Here is a 24,408-nt window from a genome sequence, read left to right as displayed (position 1 = left end):
TTTACCATTTCAAAATTTGAAGTTTTCATAACATTTAAAACTGCCTGAAGCTCTATTATTCCTTTATTTACTTGTTTCCTGCCTGACTTGCCCACAGGATGGAAGTTCGGTGAGGACAGGAGGCTTGCCTTCCTTCCCACTGCCTCCCTTGGTCCACAAATGGGGTCTGGCATGTTGTGGGCATCAGTAGGTCTTTTCTGAGTGGAGGAAAGCTGGCAGCGTCCAGCTGCTGAGCACCTGTTCCATGCCAGGCACTGCACTAGGCCCTCCACACACACTCGTGTAATTCCCAGAACTGGCCCACGTGGCTGGTCCCACGAACAGTCTTCCTCTCCAGATGGGGAAACAACAGCTCAGAGCCGTTCACGAGCCCAAGACTCTCTGGCGAGGCATCTTACAGATGGCCTCATCTGGTGGTGCTCAAATCCCGGCTGGGCATCAGAAGCCCCTGGGGGAAGGTTTTTGTTTTTTAATACACAGATTGCTCAGTTCCTCCCCTAGAGTATGGAATCAGTGGCTGGAGCGGGCCCAAGAGCCTGTTCCATTGTTTGTTTTGTAGCCCTGCTCCCAAGGGTAACTGACGCCTGGCTGGTCAAGAGCCCCTGCTCTACGGCACCCCTACTTGACGAATGAGGAAGCTGGAGGAGGTGTGAGTTGGCATGTGGGAAGGGCTCACAGTAAACCCAGTCCAGTCCTCCTCTGGCCGCACTTGGTCACACACAGGGTACTTCAGTAGCTCATTCTAACCAAAACTATTCTGGTTTTTACTGGTTTGCATGATATACCAGATTAATGCCTTTTGTTTCAAGAATTTAGAACAAATTAAGTACAGCAAAATAGAGCTACCCACAATACAGTGCTGACAGAGACGGCTCAAGGGCAATGAGGAAATGAGAAAGCCATCACTGTGTCCCATAGGTGCTAAAAAGTTGACTTTAATATATGAGTTCAAGAGCTGAGTGAATGGAAAACCTGGTCAACGAGCCTCTGGGAACCTGCCTTTGGGGTTGGCCAGTGGTCAGGTAGAACCCTGGGCCATGGCATTTTAGGCCTGTGTGGTGTGTGATTGATTTTGGAGCACCAGAAAGCATTGGGAAGCCATTGGACAGAAAAAGTCCTTTAAGAAGAAAGGACAGGATGTGCTGCATTTGACCCAGAACACTTCAGAGCTCTGTGTCTATTCTGCGGAAGACACTAAAACCTGGCTTTCTGAAAACAGTGCTTGGGAATTAAAAGCAGGGCTGTGAACAGGCATATACATTTAGTTCTCCTGGCTTTTCCCTGTTCACAATTAGTTTCATGAAAATTTCACTGTGTTTGAAAACTTTTAGGACAGTAGAGAAGGTTAAGATGATTCTGAGGAGGCCACTCTGTACTTCTGCAGGACAGGGCAGAGGTTTAGTTCATCGCACTCCATGACAAGTCATGGAGGAGCTTTCACTGATCCAGCATTCATTCATTCAATCGGAAAAATGAACCTCAAGTTCACCCATCTCTCCCTACCCCCACTGCCTGCACCATCTCCTTCTTGGATTGCCACAAAAACCGTCAACAGATCACCCTCCTTCTACTCTGGCTAAACTGCTCTTCAGAAAGGTGGTGTCAATGGCCAGTCAGTGCCCCCAACTTAAACCACTGGATGAAGAATTTTAAAGATCTTCCAGCGCTGGAATTACAATGTGACAGCTCAACAATTTGCAAGGGGAAAAGTGACATGTTACCTCCAGATAACTCTGAGGGAAACCTCAAAAGAAACATATGAAATTAATTTCCCACGTTATCAATTCTGTTGGAGAAAACTACTGTTGGGCAGCTGGTCATACTTGGGAGGATAAATCAGGTTCATATTACTTTCTTAGTGCAGCAGTTCAGCCCAGGGCTTAACAAATGCAGCATTTAAAGATTATTCAGGGGTTGCAGGATGAATAAGAACGACTTTTGCATCTTTTAGTTGTACCAAAATCACTGCCAAGATGACAGGGAGAATCTAAAGATGCTAAATCTCAATTTTAGGAAGAGGAACACCGATGTCTGAACTTGGAACTAATACAGTTCTCCTTCCATTTTGAGCCCACAGCTGTTTCTTCTGAACTTCTTCACTGTTTACCCTTCCTGCCTGCTTACATCATACATAAGCAGACCAAGACACAAACACAGAGCCGAGAAAAACAGAAAAGAAGAATCTGCTAGATTAAAAAGTTATAGCCTTTATCTTAAGGATAAACATATTTAAAAATCCTTCAGTATCTGCAAAATGTTTTAATTTTAAAAAATCTAGAGAAAACTACGAATAGGTTAAGTGAAAACATGGCCTCTCCAGCCTCATTGTGGATTCTCAACACACACATTTATTCAAAGTGAGGATGATGCTCTTTTTAAAAGGTTTAAATATATTATTCAGGACCCTAGGGAAAAGCTCCTACCATCTGGGACAGAAGGACCTTAGACAATACGGTCTATTTACCTGGCGCGCATGGGTGGAAAAGGACCACTGAACAATAGGGCCCTCTTTTGCTAGGAGTGCACAGCAGGTGGTTCGGACTTGATTTTCTGCTAGATTTATGCCAAAGAAAGCCAATGAAATGAGCATTCTGGAGTCAATGCCCTGCCTCTCCTCAGGGCCAGGAAGATTTCAGAAATTCATTTCAGGGAGCCAGGACTGATCCAAGTGAGTATTTATTAGCTTCAGCTTATTTGCTGCAGAGGCAGACATGGCTACCAATTCTTTGCTGGCTGCAATATTCAAAAAAGGAGTATTCTGGAAGCTGCAGACCTTCAGCTTGATGAACAAGAAATTATTCTGAACTATAGTGCCAGGAAAAAGAAAGCAAAGCACCCTTCAGTATTGTGAGCAGGCATTAGAAAGATCTGAAAACACAAAAGTCAACCCTGCGGTAATTGGTGGCTGAGTCTGCAGTCTCAGAGCAGCTTCCTGGCCTCTGGGGATTGGAGTAAGTATTTTAAGGGTGGGGTGTGGTCTGTTCTCAGGTGAAATGAAAACAAACCCTGCAGATGACCAACCGCTTTAGCACAGACACATCTGTTCTTAGGGGCAAACACCAAGATATCAAAAGACCTCTTGATACACAGGAAGAACTGGTGAAAATGGTGACAAATCAAATTTATTCACTGACAAGAACAATCGGAGCGACCCGGTATCAGCAGGCAAGTGATTCTGTCTGCAATGCTGACCACCACCACCACCTCCATCACAACCAGCAAGGGCAGATGCCATTTACTGATGAAGATGATGCATTCGGCCTACCCTTTACCTGCATTATCTTTTAAAATTCCTTTGGCGATAACATGAGGTTGATAAAATCCTTTCCGATTCATAGATGAGGACACTGAGGCTCAGAGAAGTTAGGTAACTTGTCCACCACTGCATAGTTAATGCGAGGTGGGGAATGCGAGACCAAGTCTGTGTGCAGAGGCCCAGCTCTTCCCCTGGGAGGAAGAGACTGCCTTCCAGCTAGATGGCAGGCAGGATGCTGGGGCTGCACGCTCCCTAAGCTGTCACTTGCGCAGCTCTTCCGGGAGCACAGTTCTGCTTTGAGGCCTGCTGCTGTGACAACCATTGCCGCTAAAATTCATTTAACAGCACGTGAACATTTTGGCAGCTTATCAGAAAGTTATCAATTCTTTACTTCTTTTCAAAAAACAGTGGAATAGATTCAAAATTATCTAAATAAAACTCACAAGCCACACAAGGTTCCAACTTTTAGAACCTTTATTTAGCAGCTTCATCTTGCAAGGTGAATAGGTGATAGGCCTATTGGTTTGGGTAGAATGCTGTAAACCAGCTATGGTGACGGATCTCTCCATGGTTACCCATGTTTTCAAAACCATCAACTTCTATGTGGTCACCCTCTCAAATCCGCCCACCCTCCCCAGAGAATAAAAGAGTGAACAAGAGCCTCGCCCAAGAACGCAGTGTTACAGGTCTATTATTCTTCAACTTTTCACTTTCAATCAGGACATGCATTTGTTACTAAAAAACTGCTGAAAGCACAATTTCAGGGCATCCTCTGCATACGAATTAAACTGGATTCCCCTTTCCCTGGCTTTCACCCTTCCCCCTAGAAGTAACAAGAGGCCATTTTTCTGAAGGTCGTCTGAACAATTTCAAAGGCTATAACAAATCAAAATGTTCCCTGCATCTGATATCAAACAGGGCTGATGCCAACACTTATTAGAGAAATCAGATTCAGCTCCCCACCCCCTCGACCCACATGCACACACACAGCCAACTTTGAAGTGGGAAGAATGTGGGGATCAGAAATTACCCTGGAGACAGCGCTGGCTGTCTTTGAAGGTTTCCTTTGATACCACCATTTCTTTTCCTCTCTTATGCTCGGAGGCTAAAAGCTGCCTTTTTTATTGATATGGGGTAATTAATGAAGCTATAGCATTAACATAACCTAAATCCCCTAATAAGATAAATTCAACCGAGACACATATTTTTTCAGTTAAGTCTGACTGGTATAAAATCAGGACAATGGCCAGGTATTCATTTTCAATCCTGCCTTTTAACATGCTGAGTCATGGCTCTTGCTACTCCCTGATTACAATGAATAAGTGGTAAGTCCGAAAGCATTTTTGTTTTATTAGAGGAATCAGGCTATTGGTCCTTGGTATCAAAAATATGCATTGCAGGTAAAGAGACAGGAGGCTAGGGTCATGGTGGTGGTTGTTACAGCAAAGTGATAGCCTTGCTGGGCTGGATTCTGATGGGGAAAAAACCTGCAAGGTCTGGAAATTAGGGGTGGTGCTGGGCCACTACAGCAGCAATAAGGATAATGAAACTTTCGAATGTGCTGGCTGCTTCGGGCTTGGAGGACACAGACAACCGCAGAGGCAGAAGTTAAGCCCATAGGAGGCTTCCTGAGCCACACCCAGGCCTCTGTGGCTGTGCTCCAGGAGACTGCAGCAAAACACCCCCCTGCAGCCACCTAGGCACCAACTCAGCAAATGCAGGGCTGCGTCCCGGGAGCAGCGACGTCTCCAGCAACAACGTGCTCTTGCAGAACACATATCAGGCCCCAGTGGCTCCTTCCAGAAGCCACATTTCATTTGGGATGTGCCAGACAATTCAACACGTTAATTGCACTAATGCCTAGATTGTATATAAATAAAGTACACAGAGTACTCAAAATAGAGCACTAATAATGTCTGCATGGTTTATTTTTATTATTTGTGAAGTGCTCTGAAAAAAAGGGGCTAATCAAATTGGCTAGGATGAGATTCTGGGTGGAGCAGTCATTTGAGAGCTTCTCTGCCAAATGTGGTCAGTGTGTCCTTAAAGTAACAAAGGGGCCTGGTTCTCTCAGTCTTGCAATTTCCAGTGTTAGGGTCTCTGCTTACTGTTTGGGCCAATGCATACAGTTGTAAAGGGGGACACAAGGCTTCCTGTCCCACCACACTTCTGATGTCAACCAGGGCCCCAAATGCACAGCCATTTTCCTTAGGAGGAAGAGAGAAGCTGGGCTAATCTCTCCTCAGGAAGGCCCGAGGTCTCCCTTTACTCGTGTGTCTGTTTTTATCCTTTGACTTATTTACGACTTCAATTCCTGGCACTCCTTTTAGTCCCCATTTCTCATTTTTGATTCTCCACTTTGCATTCCAGCTTGAGCATTTTCATATCCCAAGTAGGCTTTTTCATCATCTCCTCCCAGACAGGACTGGGCTCCTACCATGCTCCTGGCACAGAAGTGCACCCTAGGGACAAAGAGTCACATGATGGAGCCTGTGCCCTTGAGGAGCTCCTGGCAGATGCAGGATTGAGATCCAGGCCTGTGTGGCTGTGGGCAACTTTACCATTCTAGGTCTCAGTCTCTCCATGTGTAAACTGAGTCTAAGGGCAGCCCCTACATCATGACGCTGTGAGGATTCCACAGTCACTGTGGGCAAAGTTCGCTTTGTGCAGCGCCTACCTGACCAATGTATGTTGGTACTGTTAGTATTTTTATTAATTGCAAGATGGACATGTAAATAATCATGATGCATTAATTCTAGTACTAGTAAAAGATTGTTCTGAATTCTATGGGTGTGTGGATAATGATGATTACTCTGTGCTGTAAGGAGAGGCAAACCAGGTCGGCCATCTCTAGAGCCCATGCTCATAAGCAAAGAGGCTCTTGGGAAAATGGAGACAGGATGGGAAGGAAGATGGCATTCAGCCAGTGTAAAGGGAAGAGTAAAACTTTGTCAGGTGGACTACGAGGGATCCCAGGGCAAAAAGCACAGAACGTGTAAATATGTGAAAGAGTCTGGCATGTCCTGGGAGCTACAGGGAGTACATGAGGCTGGAGATAAGATGAGGTGTGTGTAGAGAATGATGCCAGATGAGGTCAGAAAGGAAGGCAGGGGCTACGCCATGAGGCATTTAGATGCCTTGCAGAGGAGTCTGGATTTTATTCTACAAGCCAGAGTTTTCAGAAGTATGTTCTACAAAATGGCAATGTCACAATATGTTCTAAGAATAAAGGAAGAAAAAAGAATTTGGTGGTCCAATAAGTTGGGAAAATATTGCATACTCTCTACTCCCTTAAGATATTCATAAGGCACATCAGCAAACTGGTTTCCACAGTAAAGAAACCCACTGAACTTTCTCTAACCCAGAGTTTCTCCAACTTGTTTGACCATGCATTGCTTTCTGCCTCACATCTATTAATATCCTACTTTCCTACTTTGGGGAGGACTGCTTTGGGCAAGGGGGAGACGGCGAAAAGAAAGAGAATCATCCGCTCGCATGTGTATTTTAGGAAGACAGCTCTGGAAGCCAAGTGAAGGACAGACTGTGAGGGAAGCAAGACTGGAGACTAGAAGTGAGGCGGTGCGTGCATTCGTCAGTGCAGAGATAATGAGAACCGGAGAGGAGCGAGAGGGGTGGAGAGCGATGGGGGGCCCAGTTTGAGAGTGACTTAAGAGGGAGAACTGCCAGTAATCACTGACAGCCTAGACCAGCGGGATGAAGGGAAGAAAGGTTTAACCAATTAGGTGGTGGTACTGTTAAACAAGATAAGGAAAAGAGGAGGGAAACTGAGTTTAGGGAGAGAGATGATGGGTTTTGTTTTGGACAGGCTAAACCTGAGGAACATGGGAAGAAGTCTGATCTAGAAACAAATCATGAGTGATCCTTGTGTGGGTGACATGGATGGGAATGGCCAAAGAGAATGCGCAGAGGGAGAAAAAATTCTGGGAAACTGGGAAGTCAAGGGTGAAGACAAGAAAGAAGGAAGTAACTGGGGCAGCTGAGGAGGGGCGATCAGAGGCATTTTGGAAGCACCATACCTATGAGACTCTATACTCCAAGACCATTGTTTTAAGTGTAGAATAAAAATAATACCAGTTATCATTTACCGAGTATCGACTAGATGGCAAAGTGCCAAGTGCTTTAAGTGTATTATTTCGCACACGTTCAGGAAGGGGCAATTAAATAGAATGTGAAAGTTACCATGCAAAGTAGGTAAATTTCCACTCCTCCTTACGATCTCAATTCAGAGCATGCTTCATTTGCACCCTCAGTCTGGTAACTCTAGTAGCACGGTCCTGATTATGACTCACCTTTCTACGTATTTGTTCTTCATCTCACCAATTCGCTTCTAAGTCCTTGACAAGCAAGGGTTATGTTTTGTACCAGGCGTGACTATGAAGTTGTCAACTTTGAAAAAACCCAACAAGAATGGCATCTCAAAATGCCACTGCCCATGGTCTCTGCGAGGGTATACACTACCCTCAGTACTGCCTCTGCTACTGACCGACAGTGTGGAACCTTCTGGAGCAGCTGTCAGAGTTTACAAATCAGACGCACAGACCATACCTGACTGATTACTCACTTTACACGCGTGCTCCAAAGACATTTGGTTTTTCCAAAAAGAAAAAGTAAATCTCCCTTCAGTGAATGATATGGTATCAATGAGGAAATTTACGAGAACTGGGCACAGTCCTTGGAGCAAGAATAGCATCCCATGTAGACAACACTTGTGTGGAATGTGGAAATGCTGGGTTACTTGTTCAAAACACACATCTCATTATATCATGGGCCATGCTTCTTATGGAACGCCCTGCTATGTCCTAAGCCACAGTTACCACCTTTTTTTGAAGAACATTCTATTCTCATTATAATGTGGCTGTTGGGTGGTGAGTACCAGTATTCATGCTAACAAACTTTTACGTTTTAATGAGTCATGAGGGAAGGAAAGGCTCCCGATGGGGTGGGGAGACCAGGCTCCGCACTGAGAGTGGCCTGGCAGAGTATGGGGCATCTCAGGCGGGGTGCTCATTACACTCCGGTGCAAACACAAATGAAGGCTGTCAGCTCCCATCAGCATCCTCTGACGCTCTCTGTGGAGTCATATGGAGACTGTGCAGTCAAAAGGAATTAGGGGTTCACACGGGTGAACTTTCCATGAAAGAAGTCACCCATGGAAATAACACGTCTTTTTCAACAGCAGTATTCAATATATGCTGCTGTGCACAGCAACTTCCTAAGGGTGACTTGTTAGTTTTGTGGAAAAAGAGTGTCATCAGGTTGTGTCAAATGAACAGGAATTTTCCTCATGGTTCTAGGAAAAGCAAAATGCTGAACCCTGGGCTATTGAGGAGCTGTTTGACTTGGGGAAAAAAATCCATTTCCTCAGAAGACACATTTAATGAGGCAACTGGGGTCTAAGGTGATAAATTAGAAATTCAACTAAGGGCATCAGGCTTAGAGGAAAAAGCAGAAGCTTGATGAAAAATGCAACCAGAGAGAACAAGATGTTTTTTCACAAAGTGTTCACCCTCACACTGACAAATCTGTTTGTTGATCATTTCCGCTATGATTGCTAGTTTTTAATGTCATTCACCTGAGACTCGACTACATTTGTTCTGGGATACAGAAAATCAAGGAACACGCAAGACTCCAGAATGCTTACCTTGCCATCTTCGGTGTAGACATTCTCGTTATATCCCTTTACTATTGTTCGATCAATGAACAGGCTCCGCATGACGACGATCACTTTCAACACCTTTCCCAAGGTCACCTGCCAAACACATGTAAGCTGACACTTGAGCATGCAAATCACACAACGTTGGGCAGGAGTGTGAGAAAAAATGACCACCTGGCTGATCCAGTGAGACTGGATTCACGGTGCTGGCCCTCTGGATCCTCCAGCACTAGAAAACGAACTCTCAGTAACAGCAAGTTCTTTCTGTAATCACTGAAAAATGTTTTGGGCCTCAACTTGTCTAACTTCCCTAAATTTATTTATATTTTTGGCTTACAAACTCTGAGGACAGGTTTTACATGTTTACTATCTGCTGGAAAAAGTAAAATCCTTCCCCTTCCCATTTTAAGATTTTCTTTTTCAAAGGCGAGGATCCTACAATTCTGGCAATTATAGGATTTAGTGAGCGTGCTGTTTCGTACTATGTCGTGGCCCTACGTAGACCTATGCAATATGTACAGAGTACAATATACAGAGCAAAGGCAGGTACCAAATGCCTCTTGGTTGAACTATCTATTTAAAGTAACTGGTAAAAGTGGAAAAGCAATACCAAATAAAGTCAGGAGGTAAAAGGAAAGTAGCTGAATTTTATCTCCAAAAAAGAAACATGATCCTGGAAATACATTGAAGTGCTTTTACTCTCAGAACCTAAGCACATATTATACATTAAAAAAAAAAAAATCCTAAAAAAAGTGCAGTTTCATGTATGCCAGGGTAAAAGGAACCTGCTGTGCTTGCTGGAATAGGCTCAGCACCAAGAATAGAAACAGCACCTTCCTTTCTTTAGGGACACTATGGTGTGGATATGGCTGTTTCCCTCCACCAAAACTCATGTTGAAATTTTATCCCCAGTGTGGTGTTGGGATAAACAATTAAGGAGCCTAGTCGGGGGTGTTCGGGTCAAGGAAGTGGATCCCTCAGAAATGGCTGGGTCCCTTCTCGAGGTACTGTGTCCCTGCTCTGGCAAGACTGGATCAGCTCCCTAAAGAGTGGGTTGTTATAAAGCCAGGACACCCTCAGGTTTTGTCCTTCACATGTGTTGCCTCCCCTTAGACCTTCCACCATGTTGTGATGTTTGTGATGCGGTGCAACACAAAAGCCCTCACCAGCCAGTGAAGCAGATACGGGCTTTACGCTTCTTATACTTCCAACCAGCACAACTGTGAGCTTAAAATCTTTTCTTATAAATTACCCAGCTTCGGGTATTCTATTATAGCAACAATAAACAATATACGGATGAAGACAAGGGGCTCACGTAACTCTTCTAAAACTTTGCTAAAGCTTTTCATTTTGTATATGAGACCCTGGACGCAGACCCCAGCCCGGGACCCACCCGCCCATCGTCCGAGTTGCTCTGATGAGGCTTTGATGTCACAGAATTTGCTGAAGGAAAGGCCTGCTGAGCTGCACAAGGTAAGAGCCTTAGCCCCAGACAGCAATCCTGATCCTTCAACTCCAACCTGCCGTCAGTTTCTGGGGATGCCACCTCCAATCACCCCTTCCTCATGTCCCCGTTCCTTGCAGTTTCCAACTGATCGTCCCCAATAACAACCTTCCTCTTTCCTTGACTAGTCCTGGGTTATCAGTGAACACCTCCAACATTTGATTCCTTCAATAATTTCAAGTGTTAGGTTGATAGCTCTATTTCTGTATACTTTAAATAGTACTGAATGCAAACATGGTAAGAAAAAACACGTATTTACATTTAAGGGAATGCTAATAAAGGCATCCTATTTCTGCATAGCACTTTTAAATATTGTCACACCATGTAATGTTCAGTGGGTCTCTTTATTTTTTTATCATCCTATGTCCAATCAATGGGTCATTTTTTTGTGGAACTGAAAATCCCTATCTAAGGATGCCAATAAAACATGGAGGTAGGGTGAGTAACTCTGTCTTTAGTCAACAGGGAGCCTATTGGAAGAAAGGGAGGGAGGGAGAGCAACTGAGTTACAGTTTGTGTGTGTGTGTGTGTGTGTGTGTGTGTGTGTGTTTTGAGACGAAGTCTCGCTCTTTCACCCAGGCTGGAGTGCAGTGGTGTGATCTCGGCTCACTGCAATGTTCATCTCCCAGGTTCAAGCGATTCTCCTGCTTCAGCCTTCCGAGTAGCTGGGATTACAGGCAAACACAACCACGTCTGGCTAATTTTTTTGTATTTTTAGTAGAGACAGGGTTTCACCATGTTGGCCAGGCTGGTCTCAAACTCCTGACCTCAAGTGATCCGTCTGCCTTGGCCTCCCAAAGTGCTAGGATTATAGGTGTGAGCCACCGCGCCCGGCCGAGTTTTGTAGTTACAGGCACTGAAATCAGTACCTTCTCACTAGGCTAAAGTGAATGTACGCCCAACACATTCTTCACAGGTCTCCTCTGGAAGGGCCACTGTTCGCAACTGCATGTTTTAACTTTCTTTGCTAATAAGCCTAGGTGACTAAGCAATTGTTTCCTGAAACACCAAAACCTGGCTGACATTAATTAAATGATAAATTGCCTTTGTAATTTAAGTTTCTTAAGATGGATTTTAGAAATACACACTAATAACACTAGAAATTTTATATTCAAATTTTTTTGTATTAAAAGTTAATTTTGATATTTTAAAGTGAATTAATACTTTAAAAAGTTAAAAATATAAATGTTTATTATGGAAAAATCTAAATGTAGAGAATAAAGGTTCTTCCTATCTTCTTGATAGTTGTTCCGGGTCTTGCGATAGAAACATAATCACTATTAACATTTTGGGGTACTTCCTTTCAATCTTTTTATTATCAAAGGCTTATGCTTTTTGAATTTCTAACATTGTTATAATGAAACTATCTATATATATTTTCTTTTTTTTTTTCTGAAACAGAGTCTCACTCTGTTGCCCAGGCTGGAGTGCAGTGGCGCCATCTCAGCTCACTGCAACTTCTGCCTCCCGGGTTCAAGCGATACTCCTGCCTCAGCCTCCTGAGTAGCTGGGATTACAGGCATGTGCCACCACGCCCAGCTAATTTTTGTACTTTTAGTAGAGATGGGGTTTCACCATGTTGGCCAGGCTGGTTTTGAACTCCTGACCTCATGATCTGCCCTCCTTAGCCTCCCAAAGTGTTGGGATTACAGGTGCGAGCCACCATGCCCAGCCATGTATATTTTCAAATCAAATTTTCCCTTAAAACTATGACAAGTATTGTTCCATACTGCTATATAGTCTTCAAAATCAGTGTTGCATTGCTGCACGACATTCTATTGAGAGGATATCCTATAATTTCTTTAACCATTCTCTTATTGGTGGACATTCAGGTTACTTCCAAGTTTCCCCTAATATAAATATGGCTGCAGTGTATACTTTTGTTCACCACATTTGGAATTATTTCCCTAGATTTGCAAAGTTGTAATTACCGTGGCAAACAATACAAATATTTTAAGGCTTTTGATATAATCTGCCAAAGTGCTAACCACAAGGGTTATGCCAACCAGAAAGGTATGAACACACCTATTTCATTCTGCTCTTGTCAGCGATGGGCACTACTAAATCAAAACAAAACAAAGTAAAATCCAACAAACCCCTTCCCTGCCCAAAGTACCAACTTAATTGATTTTTAAAAACTTTTTATTATGGAAGATTTAAAAACATATACACGAGTAAATGAAAGAGTACAAAGAACCCCATGAACCCATCCCAACTTCAACAATGACCAACTCTTGGCCAGTCTTGTCATCTCCACCTCCACCTCCTTTTCCCTCCCTAAGTTACTCTTCTGAAACAAATAACAGCATGGTACCACTTCATCTGTAAATATTTCAGTACATATTTCTCGAAGAGCTCCAAACGCACAAAAGCAGAACCACGACACCCACATCTATAGTAACGCTCCAATATTATCAAGCATCCAGTTCAGTGTTCAGATTTCCAACAGCCTCGTAAATCCCACTTCACTACAAGTCTGCTCGTATCAGGACCCAAATATGGCCCACACAATGTGGCTGGCTGACATGTCTCATAAGTCTTTCCCAAACTAAAGAGATGCCCTCCCAACCCCGTGCCCCCATTTTATCTGTTGAAGAAACTGGGTTATCTCCTATGGAGTTTTCCACAGTTTGGATTTTGCTGATGGCATCCCAGTGGTATACTTTAACATGCTCCTCCTTCCTCTGTTTTGCCTGCAAATTGATAATAAGATGAGGTGCAGGTTTGATTTTTTTTTTTTTTTTTTTTTGCAAGATGACTTCTGGGGCTGTAGTAGTTTATGGATAGTCAGTATGAAAAGTCTTGCACTGGCTTACTTTTAGGATCTTCTGAATCCATAAAGCTCTATAAAGTTTGTCAATTCTCATTTATTTATTTATTATTTTTGAGATGGAGTCTCGCTGTCACCCAGGCTGGAGTGCAGTGGCGTGATCTTGGCTTACCGCAACCTCCACCTCCTGGGTTCAAGTGATTCTCCTGCCTCAGCCTCCCAAGTAGCTAGAACTACAGGCGCATGCCACCATGCCCAGCTAACTTTTGTATTTTTTTAGGGTTTTGCCATGTTGACCAGGCTGGTCTCGAACTCCTGACCTCAGGTGATCCACTTGCCTCCGTCTCCCAAAGTGCTGGAATTACAGGCGTGAGCCACTGCACCCGGCCAATTCTTATTTTTTATAGAGCCAAAAAAGATCCTGGTGCTCATCTAAGTTGAACAGGCATAGAATTATGGCCTGACGGATTTTTTTTTTTTTTTTGAGACAGTCTCGCTGTCTCCCAGGCTGGAGTGCAGTGGCATCATCTTGTCTAGTGCAACCTCCGCCTTCCAGGTTCAAGCGATTTCTCCTGCCTCAGCCTCTCTAGTTGCTGGGATTACAGGCGTGTGCCACCATGCCCAGCTAATTTTCGTAGTTGTAGTAGAGACAGAGTTTCACTATGTTGGCCAGGTTGGTTTTGAACTTCCGACCTCAAATGATCCTCCCACCTCGGCCTCCCAAAGTGCTGGGATTACAGGCATGAGCCACTGCGTCTGGCCTGGATTTTTAACATGGTCATAATATACCCAATTTGGAAGCCTAACATTTTGAGGCTTTGGAATCAGGTCTCGGCTCTGCTGTTGGAAAGCTTGGCCTAGCTACCTACCTACTCTGAACATCTAAATGGAAATAATGGCATTCCCATCTCAGATGACTGTGAGGAGTCAGTGAGAGAATGCGCAGGTGAAGAGGACAGCACAGGGAGTGCTCAGTGGCACCTACTGTTACTTGGCCCAAACCCCTGTTTGGACTCAATGGAGGTGAAATGGTTTGAAGCCAGTTAACATCAAAGCTGGAACCAGAACTGCTGCTGTAGCCAAGTCAGTGAACTGGCTGACCTGGCCCTTATGTTAATTTCCCTTCCTGCTCTCACTCCTGGGGCTACAGGAAGCTGAGAGGGGGTGACAGCTGTGCTGGACTTGAAGGATGAATAAGACTGTGGGGTCTGCTGAGTGACCACTGAGCAGAAAGTGCCTGCAAGCCTGAGGGTCAGGCAGCCAGACCTCCTGGCGGTGGCCATTTGTGTGCAGGTCAATTGCTCCTAGTCTCCAGCACTGGGCTTCAGGCCCTCATTCTCCACTTGCAGGCAGTGTGACCCAGGGCAACTCAGACAACCTCTGGTGCCTGTTTACTCAGCTGTGAAATGTGGTGGGACCTTTTGAGGAAACTGAAGGAGGCGAGACCATGTAAAACTTGGACCCAGAGGCGCGGCGCACAGCAAAGCTCAATGGCTGTTAGCATCCTTTCTCTTCGGAGTGTGGTGCGGCAGGAAGGGTAACATAACAGGAGCCTTCCTGGCTCTGCCATCGCGATGGAGCCTGGTGTGCGCTCTCCAGCAGTCCTCCCAGCCCTCACATCACTCTACGATGATTCCGATTCTCATGTATCTGGCATGTGCCAGTTTCTAACGTATCTGGATGCACCAGGTTGTAGAGACCTTGAACTTTTTGATAGACTGATAAGGCGATGCGGCACATACAGGCCAATGGGCATCTTTCCACAAACTAGCCAACGCTGGTCACAGTCAGCAGCAAAACGCCCACTGACGGGGCTACAGGTCGGCTCTTGGCAACTGCTATAGGATACCACTAATAAAAGCTAATGTCATCTGGTAATGAAGCGAGCTTGCTGTTGCCAAGGTAACACTTTTCTATACCAAGCAGCACATTTCCAAAGAGCTCGCTCACTACTCATGGTAGAGAGTCAGGGGAGGCACTATGTTTCCTGTGCAGGCATCATGGTGCACTTGAAGAGGAAGCCCAGCCCGCCTCCCATCTGGCCATCGCCTCCCCGAAGTGTATTTAGAAAAGCTGCCCCTGCTTAGCCCCCGATCAGGTCAGCTGCACTCTGGGCAGCGGGGGCGGGGGGGGGGGGGTGAAACTGGTGGTCTTCTCTATCTGCTTTTCCAGCAATCGCCTGCCAAGCTGTATTCCATGAAGAGAATTTCTAGTCCACTGTGGCAAGGCAAGTCACAAGACAGGAAAGGAAAAGTGGGAGGAAAGTAGAAAAAGTATTTAGTTCAGCTCTGCCAACTGATGTCTAACGAAAACCTAACAAATCTGGTGGTGGAAATGATATCTCTACTGCCTGACCATGTGAGCTGAGAAGTGAGAGGTCACTTAAAATGTTCCTCCCCTAGAACTCCTGTAGGGAGCTTTGAAACTGAGCGGTATCTGTGTCTAGTATCAGGGGAGGTGAGCTGACCAAAAGCTTACCTGCACGAGGAACCCGGGGCCAGGTGGCATCCCCAACCTGGCAGAAAGCACGTGTGTGGGGGGTAAAGGGGGGTAGTTCAGTGGTTTGTCAGTTAGACAAATGGTGGCATGTCTAAGCCCTGCTTTGGGGAGGGGAGTGTGTTATTAAAATTAAAAAGAAGCCAACTATTTCTGTAAAACCATCCATGAATGTTATTTTCTGTATACAAAATAAAAGTCTGATATGTAAGTGCCCTTAAGGGGTCTGTTTTTCCAAGTATAGCAGAAAGAAAGAGGGAGAGGGAGAGAGAGGGAGGGAGAGAAAAAAAGGGAAAGAGAAGAGGAGGGAGGGAGAGAGGACAGAGACACAGAGGAGGAGAGGGGAGACACAAGGAGAGAGGGGGAGAGAGAGGTGAGAGAGACAGGAAGAGATGGGGAGAGACAAGGAGAGACAGGAGAGATGAGGAGAGACAGGAGAGATGGGGAGAGAGAATGAGGGAGAAGGGGGAAGGAGGGGAGAGAAGGAGGAAGGGTGGAAAGGAGGGGCAGGCGGGCACTCCTGAAGGAGATTTAGGAAGTGTTTTCCTTCATACAATACTGAGAACCTTTCTCTTTGTATGAATTCCAAACAAAGAACAGGCTAAGGTGAGTGAGTGCAGTGAGCAGTGTCCTGCTGAAGAAATGTCTGTACTGTGTGCAACACTGGGCAAGGACACTGCTTCTCAGAATCACAGAACTGCAGGGCTGGAAAGGATGTAAACAATTATTATCTCTAGCTTTCCCATTTCTAAAGAAGTAAACTGAGGCCTAGGGAGGTTAAGAAGTATCAAATATGGCTGCTACCTTAAAGAAGGTGACAAAACTGACATATGCCTGGAGTCCCTGGAGGGCACCTAAAGTGCTCTGCCACCTGGAGCTCACAGTGTGCTTGAGGAACGAAGGGAGGAGGGCACTGCCTCACTGAGCTGCCTGGCACAACCAGAAAATGCCTGCTTCAGCACCTGCCCAATGCACTGCACATTCTGAAAGGGTAGAGTTGGCTGTATAGATGAGCAGTTCCCAAATGGGGTTCCAAATGGGAAGCTCCTCTAAGAGGTGTTTTTAGATGTGGTCTGTAAAAACTCATCAGTGCCCCTACACTTTTCCTGGGGGTCCTTCCTCCAGATCATGCAGATTTACCCCTTTGCTCTGGAACAAGGGCAGGTGCATGCACACAGGGCAGGCAACTTTCTCCTCTGCCTATCGACCCCAGGATTCAGCCCAGGCAGTTGTCTTATTCCCATTCTTAACAGAAGGAAGCTGAAGTTTTGAAAGATTTGAGTCCAAGGTCACTGGTTTTCTGTGAAGGGCCAGAAGCTGCCTCTTGCTGTTTCCCTACCTCATGCCTGGCCCATGACCCCACATCCGTGTCTATAAATCACAAGCAACGGTGACCAAAGAGCCTTGAGTCATGGACTCCTCCAGTCACCCAGCAATCCTCCTCCAGGGCTCTGTTAAGGAGCTCAAAGCCTTGCCAATTGAGACTCCTGGCTTCCCTCACAAATGACTTCATACACACAAAGCTGACCCCATCTCTAAGACGCTAATCAACTACTTGCTTCCTCTAATTTTAGCATTTTTAAAAAGCTAGCACTCTGAATTCTGCACAGCTGCTAGGTGTGTGTAGCCCTGACAGAGTCGTGCTGGGCGGAATTGTTCTCTTAACAGCAGGCTGGAGAGCTGCGGCAGCAAGGGGGATGAGGGAAACTGGCTGTTGCTTCTTTCTAGGAAAACTGTAAAATTGGATACAGTCAAAAGAACACAGAGACAGACCAACTCGGAAAGGCTGAAACTCTGGCAGAGCTGGGGCAGAGAAGATAAACCGTCATGCCACGAAAGAGGGGGCCACCAGGACTGTATCGTGCAGGACAGTAACTGAATCATAAAAAGAAAACAGAGCGATGTGACTTGGAAACCAAGAGGTCAGACTGAGGGACTGTCAAAGCTAAAACCGATGTTCTTCCATGCTGAAGGTCACTCATTTTGCTCTGCAAAACCAAACCAGTTGTGCCTCCAACGATAAAACACAACATAATATAATGTGATACAGGAAAGGAGAAATGGCCCCGGGGGCGGCTGCCACATATGGACTAGACTCGAGATACAAAGTTGCTACAGCCCTAAGAGGTGAATTGTATTTTTCCTCTGACAAGGACCCAGCAAAAATGAGGCGGGCAAACTGAATTTAGGGTCTATTTGCCAACAAGCCAGAAACCAACTTGCCAGCAAGATGGGAGAGCACGGCAGCTACAGTTCTGGACTCTGGGAGGAAGAAAGACCTGCATTTGTGTCTTGGCTCTGCTCCCTCCTGGCTGTGTGACCTTGAGCAAGTCACTTGGCCTCTTTAGGCCTCAGTTTTCTTGCCTGGCAACCCTGGAAGGAATGACACCATGCATGTGAAGTGCTCAGCACCACGTCTGAACCATGGCAAGAGCTGGGTCAGTCGGTGGTGGCCACAGAGTGTATTAGTCCATTTTCACAGTGCTGATAAAGACACACCCGACACTGGGCAATGTACAAAAGAAAGAGGCTTATTGGACTTACAGTTCCACATGGCTGGGGAGGCCTCACAATCATGGCAGAAGGCAAGGAGGAGCAAGTCACGTCTTATGTAGATGGCAGCAGGCAAAGAGAGAGCTTGTGCAGAGAAACTCCTGTTTTTAAAACCATCAGATCTTGTGAGACCCACTCACTATCATGAGAACGGCACGGGAAAGACCCGCCCCCATGATTCAATCATCTTCTACCGGGTTCCTCCCACAACACATGGGAATTATGGGAGCTACAAGATGAGATTTGGGTGGGGACACAGTCAAACCATATGCCTGGGTTACCCCATTAGTCCCCTCAGCACAGGGATAGGCAGTGTGGGATGAGCGCCAGGGGTTTGGAGCCTGAGACCCAGGTTCAGATACTGCCTCTGCCACGTACAGAGCAGAGTGGCCCTGGGAAAGGCAGTCCACGTGCACTTTGACTTTCTTACTTCCAACATGGAGCCCTCTCTAAGGACTGCACAGCTGATGCTATTGGGCGTCCAGGAGAGCTACTGTTGGACGCTGCACTCAGTGGGCACTCCCTGCATCATGGCAAAATATTATCACTGTTGTCATTATTAACATTTTTGAGACAGGGTCTCACTCTGTTGCCCAGGTTAGAGTGCAGTGGCGTGATCTTAGCTCACTGCAATCTCTACCTCCCGGGCTTAAGTGATCCTGTAGTTGGGACTACAGGCATGTGCCACCAGACACAGCTAATTTTTTTTTTTTTTTTTTTTTTTTAGATGGAGTCTCACTCTGTCACCTAGGCTGGAGTGCAGTGGCGTGATCTTGGCTCACTGCAACCTCTGCCTCCTGGGTTCAAGTGATTCTCCTGCCTCAGCCTCCTGAGTAGCTGGGATTACAGGCGAGCGCCACCACACCGGCAAATTTTTGAATTTTTAGTAGAGACGGGGGTTTCACCGTGTTGGTCAGGTGGGTCTCAAACTCCTGACCTCATGATCTGCCTGCCTTGGCCTCCCAAAGTGCTGGGATTACAGGTGTGAGCTGCTGCACCCAGCTCAGCTAATTTTTTGTAGAGACGGGGTTTCGCCATGTTGTCCAGTTTGGTCTTGGACTCCTGGACTCAAACAATCCATCTGCCTCAGCCTTCTGAAGTGCTGGGATTACAGGCTTGAGCCACTGCAGCTGATCTGTTATCATTATTTTTAAAAATCATTAAACACCCTGCCTAATAAGACGTGTTTTATTTTTATATTTTTATTATTTTTTAGAGACAAGGTCTTGCTCCGTTATCCAGGCTGGAGAACAGTGGCATGATCATAGCTCACTGCAGCCTGGAACTTCTGGACTAATTTTTCTTTTTTCTTTTTTTTAAATAGAGACGGGGGGGGGGGGTGGTCTCACTAAGTTGCCCAGGCTGGCCTTGAACTCGCGGCCTCAAGCAGTCTTCTTGCCTTGACCGCCCAAAGTGCTGGGATTACAGGTGTGAGTCATTCCACCTGGCTAAGAAGTTTTTATATGAGGTAGCTTAATCCACTCATGAGTGAACTGGCGTCATTTGCTAAAGAGCCATCAATGTTAACAATTTGGGCAGCACTTCCGATTTTCCTTAGCTCTTCTATATTCTCCTCTCTTCTAAATTCAGAAGTATCCTGGTTGGAGGGGAATTTCAACACAGTGGACTAATCCATTTGCCAAGTATCATAAAAGGTTTTCATGCCTGGGAAGGGTTATGAAATAGTGTTCCATCTCATATTGTAAATATAAAATTCTTCACAATCTTCCTATCTCATCTCGTCTCCCCTTCAATAATAACAACACAAGTTCACATAAAATGTAAAGAAACAAAGACAGAATAGAGAATTGTGCTTTCCAATCTTGGTTTCATGCTACCTCTGGGCTTCCCTTGCAGTTCTTGGGAAAAATCCCCCCAAACTATCAAAATTAGCTCATTTAATTTATAAAACATATATTCAAATATATAAAATATAGCCCTTCCAGGGAAAGCGAATACAGAATTAATGCCAATGCCTGTATAAAAATAGGGCCTCCAATCCAAAAAGATTCTATGTGAATCAAGTGGGATACAGGTTACCTGACAAAATGGGAAGCTACCGTTTTCTTGAACATACTGAAAATGTCAAGGTGCTCCTAACAGATGTGAAGAGGAAACCTCGACAGCACACGTCCTTTATCTATACGTGAAACTGAACATGACAGTAATGAAGGCTGCCTCACACTGTGTCCCTGTCTCACTGAAACTACCTGCCATCCAAGGAAGCTGCTGTTTTCTGTGCTGGGTGGAACCAGCTGGTCCAGTAGGCACCCTACACAGTGGCCTGGTAGAGAAGGCTCTGCCTCATACTGGTTAGGCCAATAAAACTGCCCCCTTCCAGGACCAGGCACGGTGGTTCATACCTGTAATCCCAGCACTTTGGGAGGCCAGGGTGGGAGAATTTCTTGACCCCGGGAGGTTAAGGCTACAGTGAACTGTGATCAAGCCACTGCTCTCCAGCTTGGGTGACAGGGCAAGACCTTGTCAAAAAAAAAAAAAAAAAAAAAAAAAGAAGAAAAAAGAAAAGAAAAAGAAAAAACCAACCTACCTCCTTCCAGAATTTGGACTGCAGAACATGGAGAAGAACCTAGAGCTGCCTTGGATTGCAAACTGCTTATTCTTCCAGTTCCTTCTTCCTCCTATCTACCCAACAAGTATCTGTTAAATACGTATTACGTGCAGGCCAGGCATTAGGCACCCAGAGTGAGAAATGAAATAGACGTTCACAAAGCTAACAGTCTAGTGATGGAGACAGGCAACGAAGAAGGGTATAAATACAGAAATAGAAATTACGAAGAGTTATGAAAGAAATGAACAAAACGGGGATAGCTTAAAGAGAGATTATTCAGGTAATATCTACACGTGAAAAAATGACATGTAGAACAGATCACTCAATTATTCACTTGCTCATATACTTACTAAGTACCCACCAGGTGCCAAGCATTGTTCTAAGGACTGGAGACCGAGCAGGCAATGAAACAACATGTGATCTCAGGCTTGTACGTCCTTGGATAGGGGAGGGGGTTGTGGGCAGATAGTAAACAAAAAATACTTGGTCTGTATGGGGCTATGAAGATACTAAAGCTGGACAAGGGGATTGGTTCAAGTTTGGTTGAAACCTACTGGGTAAGACAAGGTCATCCATGCCCAGTGCCAGAGCAGAGCGGCACAGACCGAGAGGGCAGCACCTGCAAAGGCCTGGTGTCCTAGGAACAGAAAGGAGGTCAGACCGGTGGGCAAGAGTGTGATTGGCCTTTGACGCTCTGATGAGGAGCCGAGTTTTGTCTGGGTGAAATGGAAAGCAACTGTAGGGCATTCAGCAGAGGAGTGGCATGTCTGGTGTGTGCTTTTAAAGGAACACCTTCCTGCTGCTTTGTGGAGGCATCAAGAGAAGAAATGGAAAGACCAGGAGAGGGAATAATGGTGTTACTGAAAAGGGGTCCGGATCCAGACCCCAAGAGAGGGTTCTTGGATCTTGCGCAAGAAAGAATTTGAGGCAAATCCATAAAGTGACAGCAAATGTACTAGGAAAGTAAAGGAATAAAAGAACGGCTATTCTGTAGACAGTCTGCTCAACTGATTATACTTACAGTTACTTCTTGATTATATGCTAAACAAGGAGCGGATTATTCATGAGTTTTCCAGGAAAGAGGTGGGCATTTCCCAGAACTAAGGGTTCCACTCCTTTTTAGACTATATAGGTTAACTTCCTGACATTGCCAGGGCATTTGTAAACTGTCACGGTGCTGGTGGGACAGGTGCTTTTCAAATGCTAATGCATTATAATGAGCATATGAGTAGTGAGGATGATCAACGGTCACTTTTCCTGCCATCTTGGTTTTGGTGGGTTTTGGCTGACATCTTTACCACAACCTGTTTCATCAGCAAGGTGTTTGTGACCTCTATCTTGTACCGACCTCCTATCTCATCCTGTGACTAAGAATGCCTAACCTCCTGGGAATGCAGCCCAGAAGGTCTCAGCCTCATTTTACCCAGCCTGTATTCAAGATGGAGTTGCTCTAGTTCAAATACCTCTGACAATGGCAGCTTCAACTAGGACGGTGGCAGTAGAGAAGTGAGAAGCCAATGGATTTAGGAACTGATATGATTTGCTGTTGGACTGGATCTGAGGAGTGAGAAAAAAGGGGAAACTAAGTAAGGAAACCTGCAGGCTTCTGGTTTGAGCACCAGGTAATGATTTTGCTATTTATTGACAAGAAGAAGGGAAAAAACCTGGAGGGGAAATATCACTTCCTTTTCACCAAGTTTAGGATACTTCTGAAATATGTAAGCGAAGAGATGTTAAATGGGCAGGCCAGGCACAGCTGAGGACTGAGCTAGAGACAGTTCAATTTTACGAACGATAATAATAGGCCCTCTTTTTCAAGGTGGCCTGGGTGAATCTCAGATGAGCTGATGCTCATCCTAAACCCACTCCTGTGAGCAGCATTAGTTTGGACTCTGAGGGGCTCAAGGGGGCTCTTCCCCAAAAGTGGTGGGCCCCGGACTTCAACAGGACTCTCCTCTTGATAAGGCAGATTCAAGTCCAGGTGAAGGTGGTCCCCACACAGCCTTGCCACTTGCATTAGAAGGGGACCACAGTGCCCTCTGTGGCAAATTCGGCCCTGTTAAATCTCCGCTTCTTCTGCTGATACCCTGTTAGGCAGCACTTGGCTTTTTAATATTTTGTCTGCAGGATATATGCCAACTTGACCTTGATGAAGAAAATTTTAATACAAATCAATATGTGGACAAGGTCACTTTAAAAATCCAATTAATATGAATGGAAAAATATGTCCCACAGTTCTGTGAGCTGAAAGTGGAACAGTTGCAAGTTAATAACAACAAAAGAGGCAACCATACAACACTGTTTAGGTTCTTGTGTGTCTGAGAATGCAGCTCTCCGTGTCCTTAGATGCATGAGGTAGTTAGAATACTGAAAACTTTTTTATTTTACTTCTATTTAGGGTAGCTTAAAATTAAACTGTAGTTTGTTTGAAGAAAAACATAAGATGTACTGAAAACTGTGAATTCCTATAACCTAATTTTAAATAAATTAAACTCTGGACTTCAACTCACCCAGGAATCCCTAGAGAAATCTAAGGCTTTTATGAGATTTGAATAGCAGCAGTTTGCATTTATGTAGAATGCATTTACAAAACTTTGCAATGATCACCATAATAGAAGGGGAAACTGAGGCGCTGGTATTTAAGAGTTTTGTTTATTCCTACAAGCATTATTCAACCAGAGCTCTCGACACTTCCTTCTCAGATTTACCACCTCTACCCCTGTATTTCACTCCTGATTGATGAGAAAATTTTATTTCACGCCAAGAATTACAGAAGCACACAATAAATTATAGGAATGTATTATGTATTACTATTGTATTATGTAATACATACTATTATTATGTATTATGTATTGGATTCTTTCATATTGTTCTATTTTCCTTGTTACATTGTATCCCATTTGGAATCTCAGCTTTTCTACCCTTAAACCAGGTTATAAGAGAACATAAATGATTAAGCATCTACCTAAAGACAAAACTACCCTGTAACTTCAAGGAACACCAGCAAATTACGTAAAAACAGAATGTGATATTAGGGGTGCCAGTGAAATAACATAAACCTGTTTCTCAATTCATTTACGTTTGGATTTTTTTTTTTTTTAAAGGGCTACTGAAGGGCCCAGAGCTGAGTGATACAGGAAAGTCCCACACTTTGCATGGCTTTTTCAGCACCGTAGGGAATCCTCACGGATTTGAAGAGCAGATGTCCTGCTATGCAGGGCTGAAAAGAAAGCTTCCATCTAAACAACACCGGCTAAGGTTACAGACAATTGTGTGAGTGTGTCTGCTCACCTCCACAGATTATACTGCAGCAACAAATTAAAAGGCGCCCAACTCTTTGCAGCCAAAGGACAAGCTGCTGCCTTGCATAATGTCTGCTCTGTCCTCCCTCCTGGACCGGTGCAGAGGATAGTTTTGCATTCTCCTTCGTTCGAAAATAATACAAATCAGCAGACTTCCCATCTATCCCTCCCCATCCCCAGCAACCTCCAGTTACCTCATCTGCCACTAGTATTAATGCTCTTCACACACTCATTATTCTTTAATGATGCCTGTTTGTAAATAGCAAGATGGGATGCAATTAAAC

At 44.9% G+C, this 24,408-nt stretch overlaps 1 protein-coding gene across 4 annotated transcripts in view; it reads right to left on the bottom strand.

The window, feature by feature from the left end:
• The window catches only part of MED27 (mediator complex subunit 27), a 216,944-nt gene that overhangs the window by 25,484 nt on the left and 167,052 nt on the right, over positions 1 to 24,408 (bottom strand). For 2 of the 4 annotated variants that reach the window (XM_030919938.1, XM_010372838.1), the window contains exon 5: positions 8,919 to 9,026. The exons of the other annotated variants lie outside the window; for them this stretch is intronic. In XM_030919938.1, the coding sequence (XP_030775798.1) occupies positions 8,919 to 9,026 (108 nt within the window). The remainder of the gene's footprint in view (positions 1 to 8,918; positions 9,027 to 24,408) is intronic. 4 annotated transcript variants of the gene reach the window in all.

This window comes from Rhinopithecus roxellana, chromosome 16, assembly GCF_007565055.1.
Source record: "Rhinopithecus roxellana isolate Shanxi Qingling chromosome 16, ASM756505v1, whole genome shotgun sequence".
NCBI classification, from domain to species: Eukaryota; Metazoa; Chordata; class Mammalia; order Primates; family Cercopithecidae; genus Rhinopithecus; species Rhinopithecus roxellana.
The sequence above is the reverse complement of the archived record's forward strand: the minus strand, read 5'-3'. Positions and strand labels throughout refer to the sequence as shown.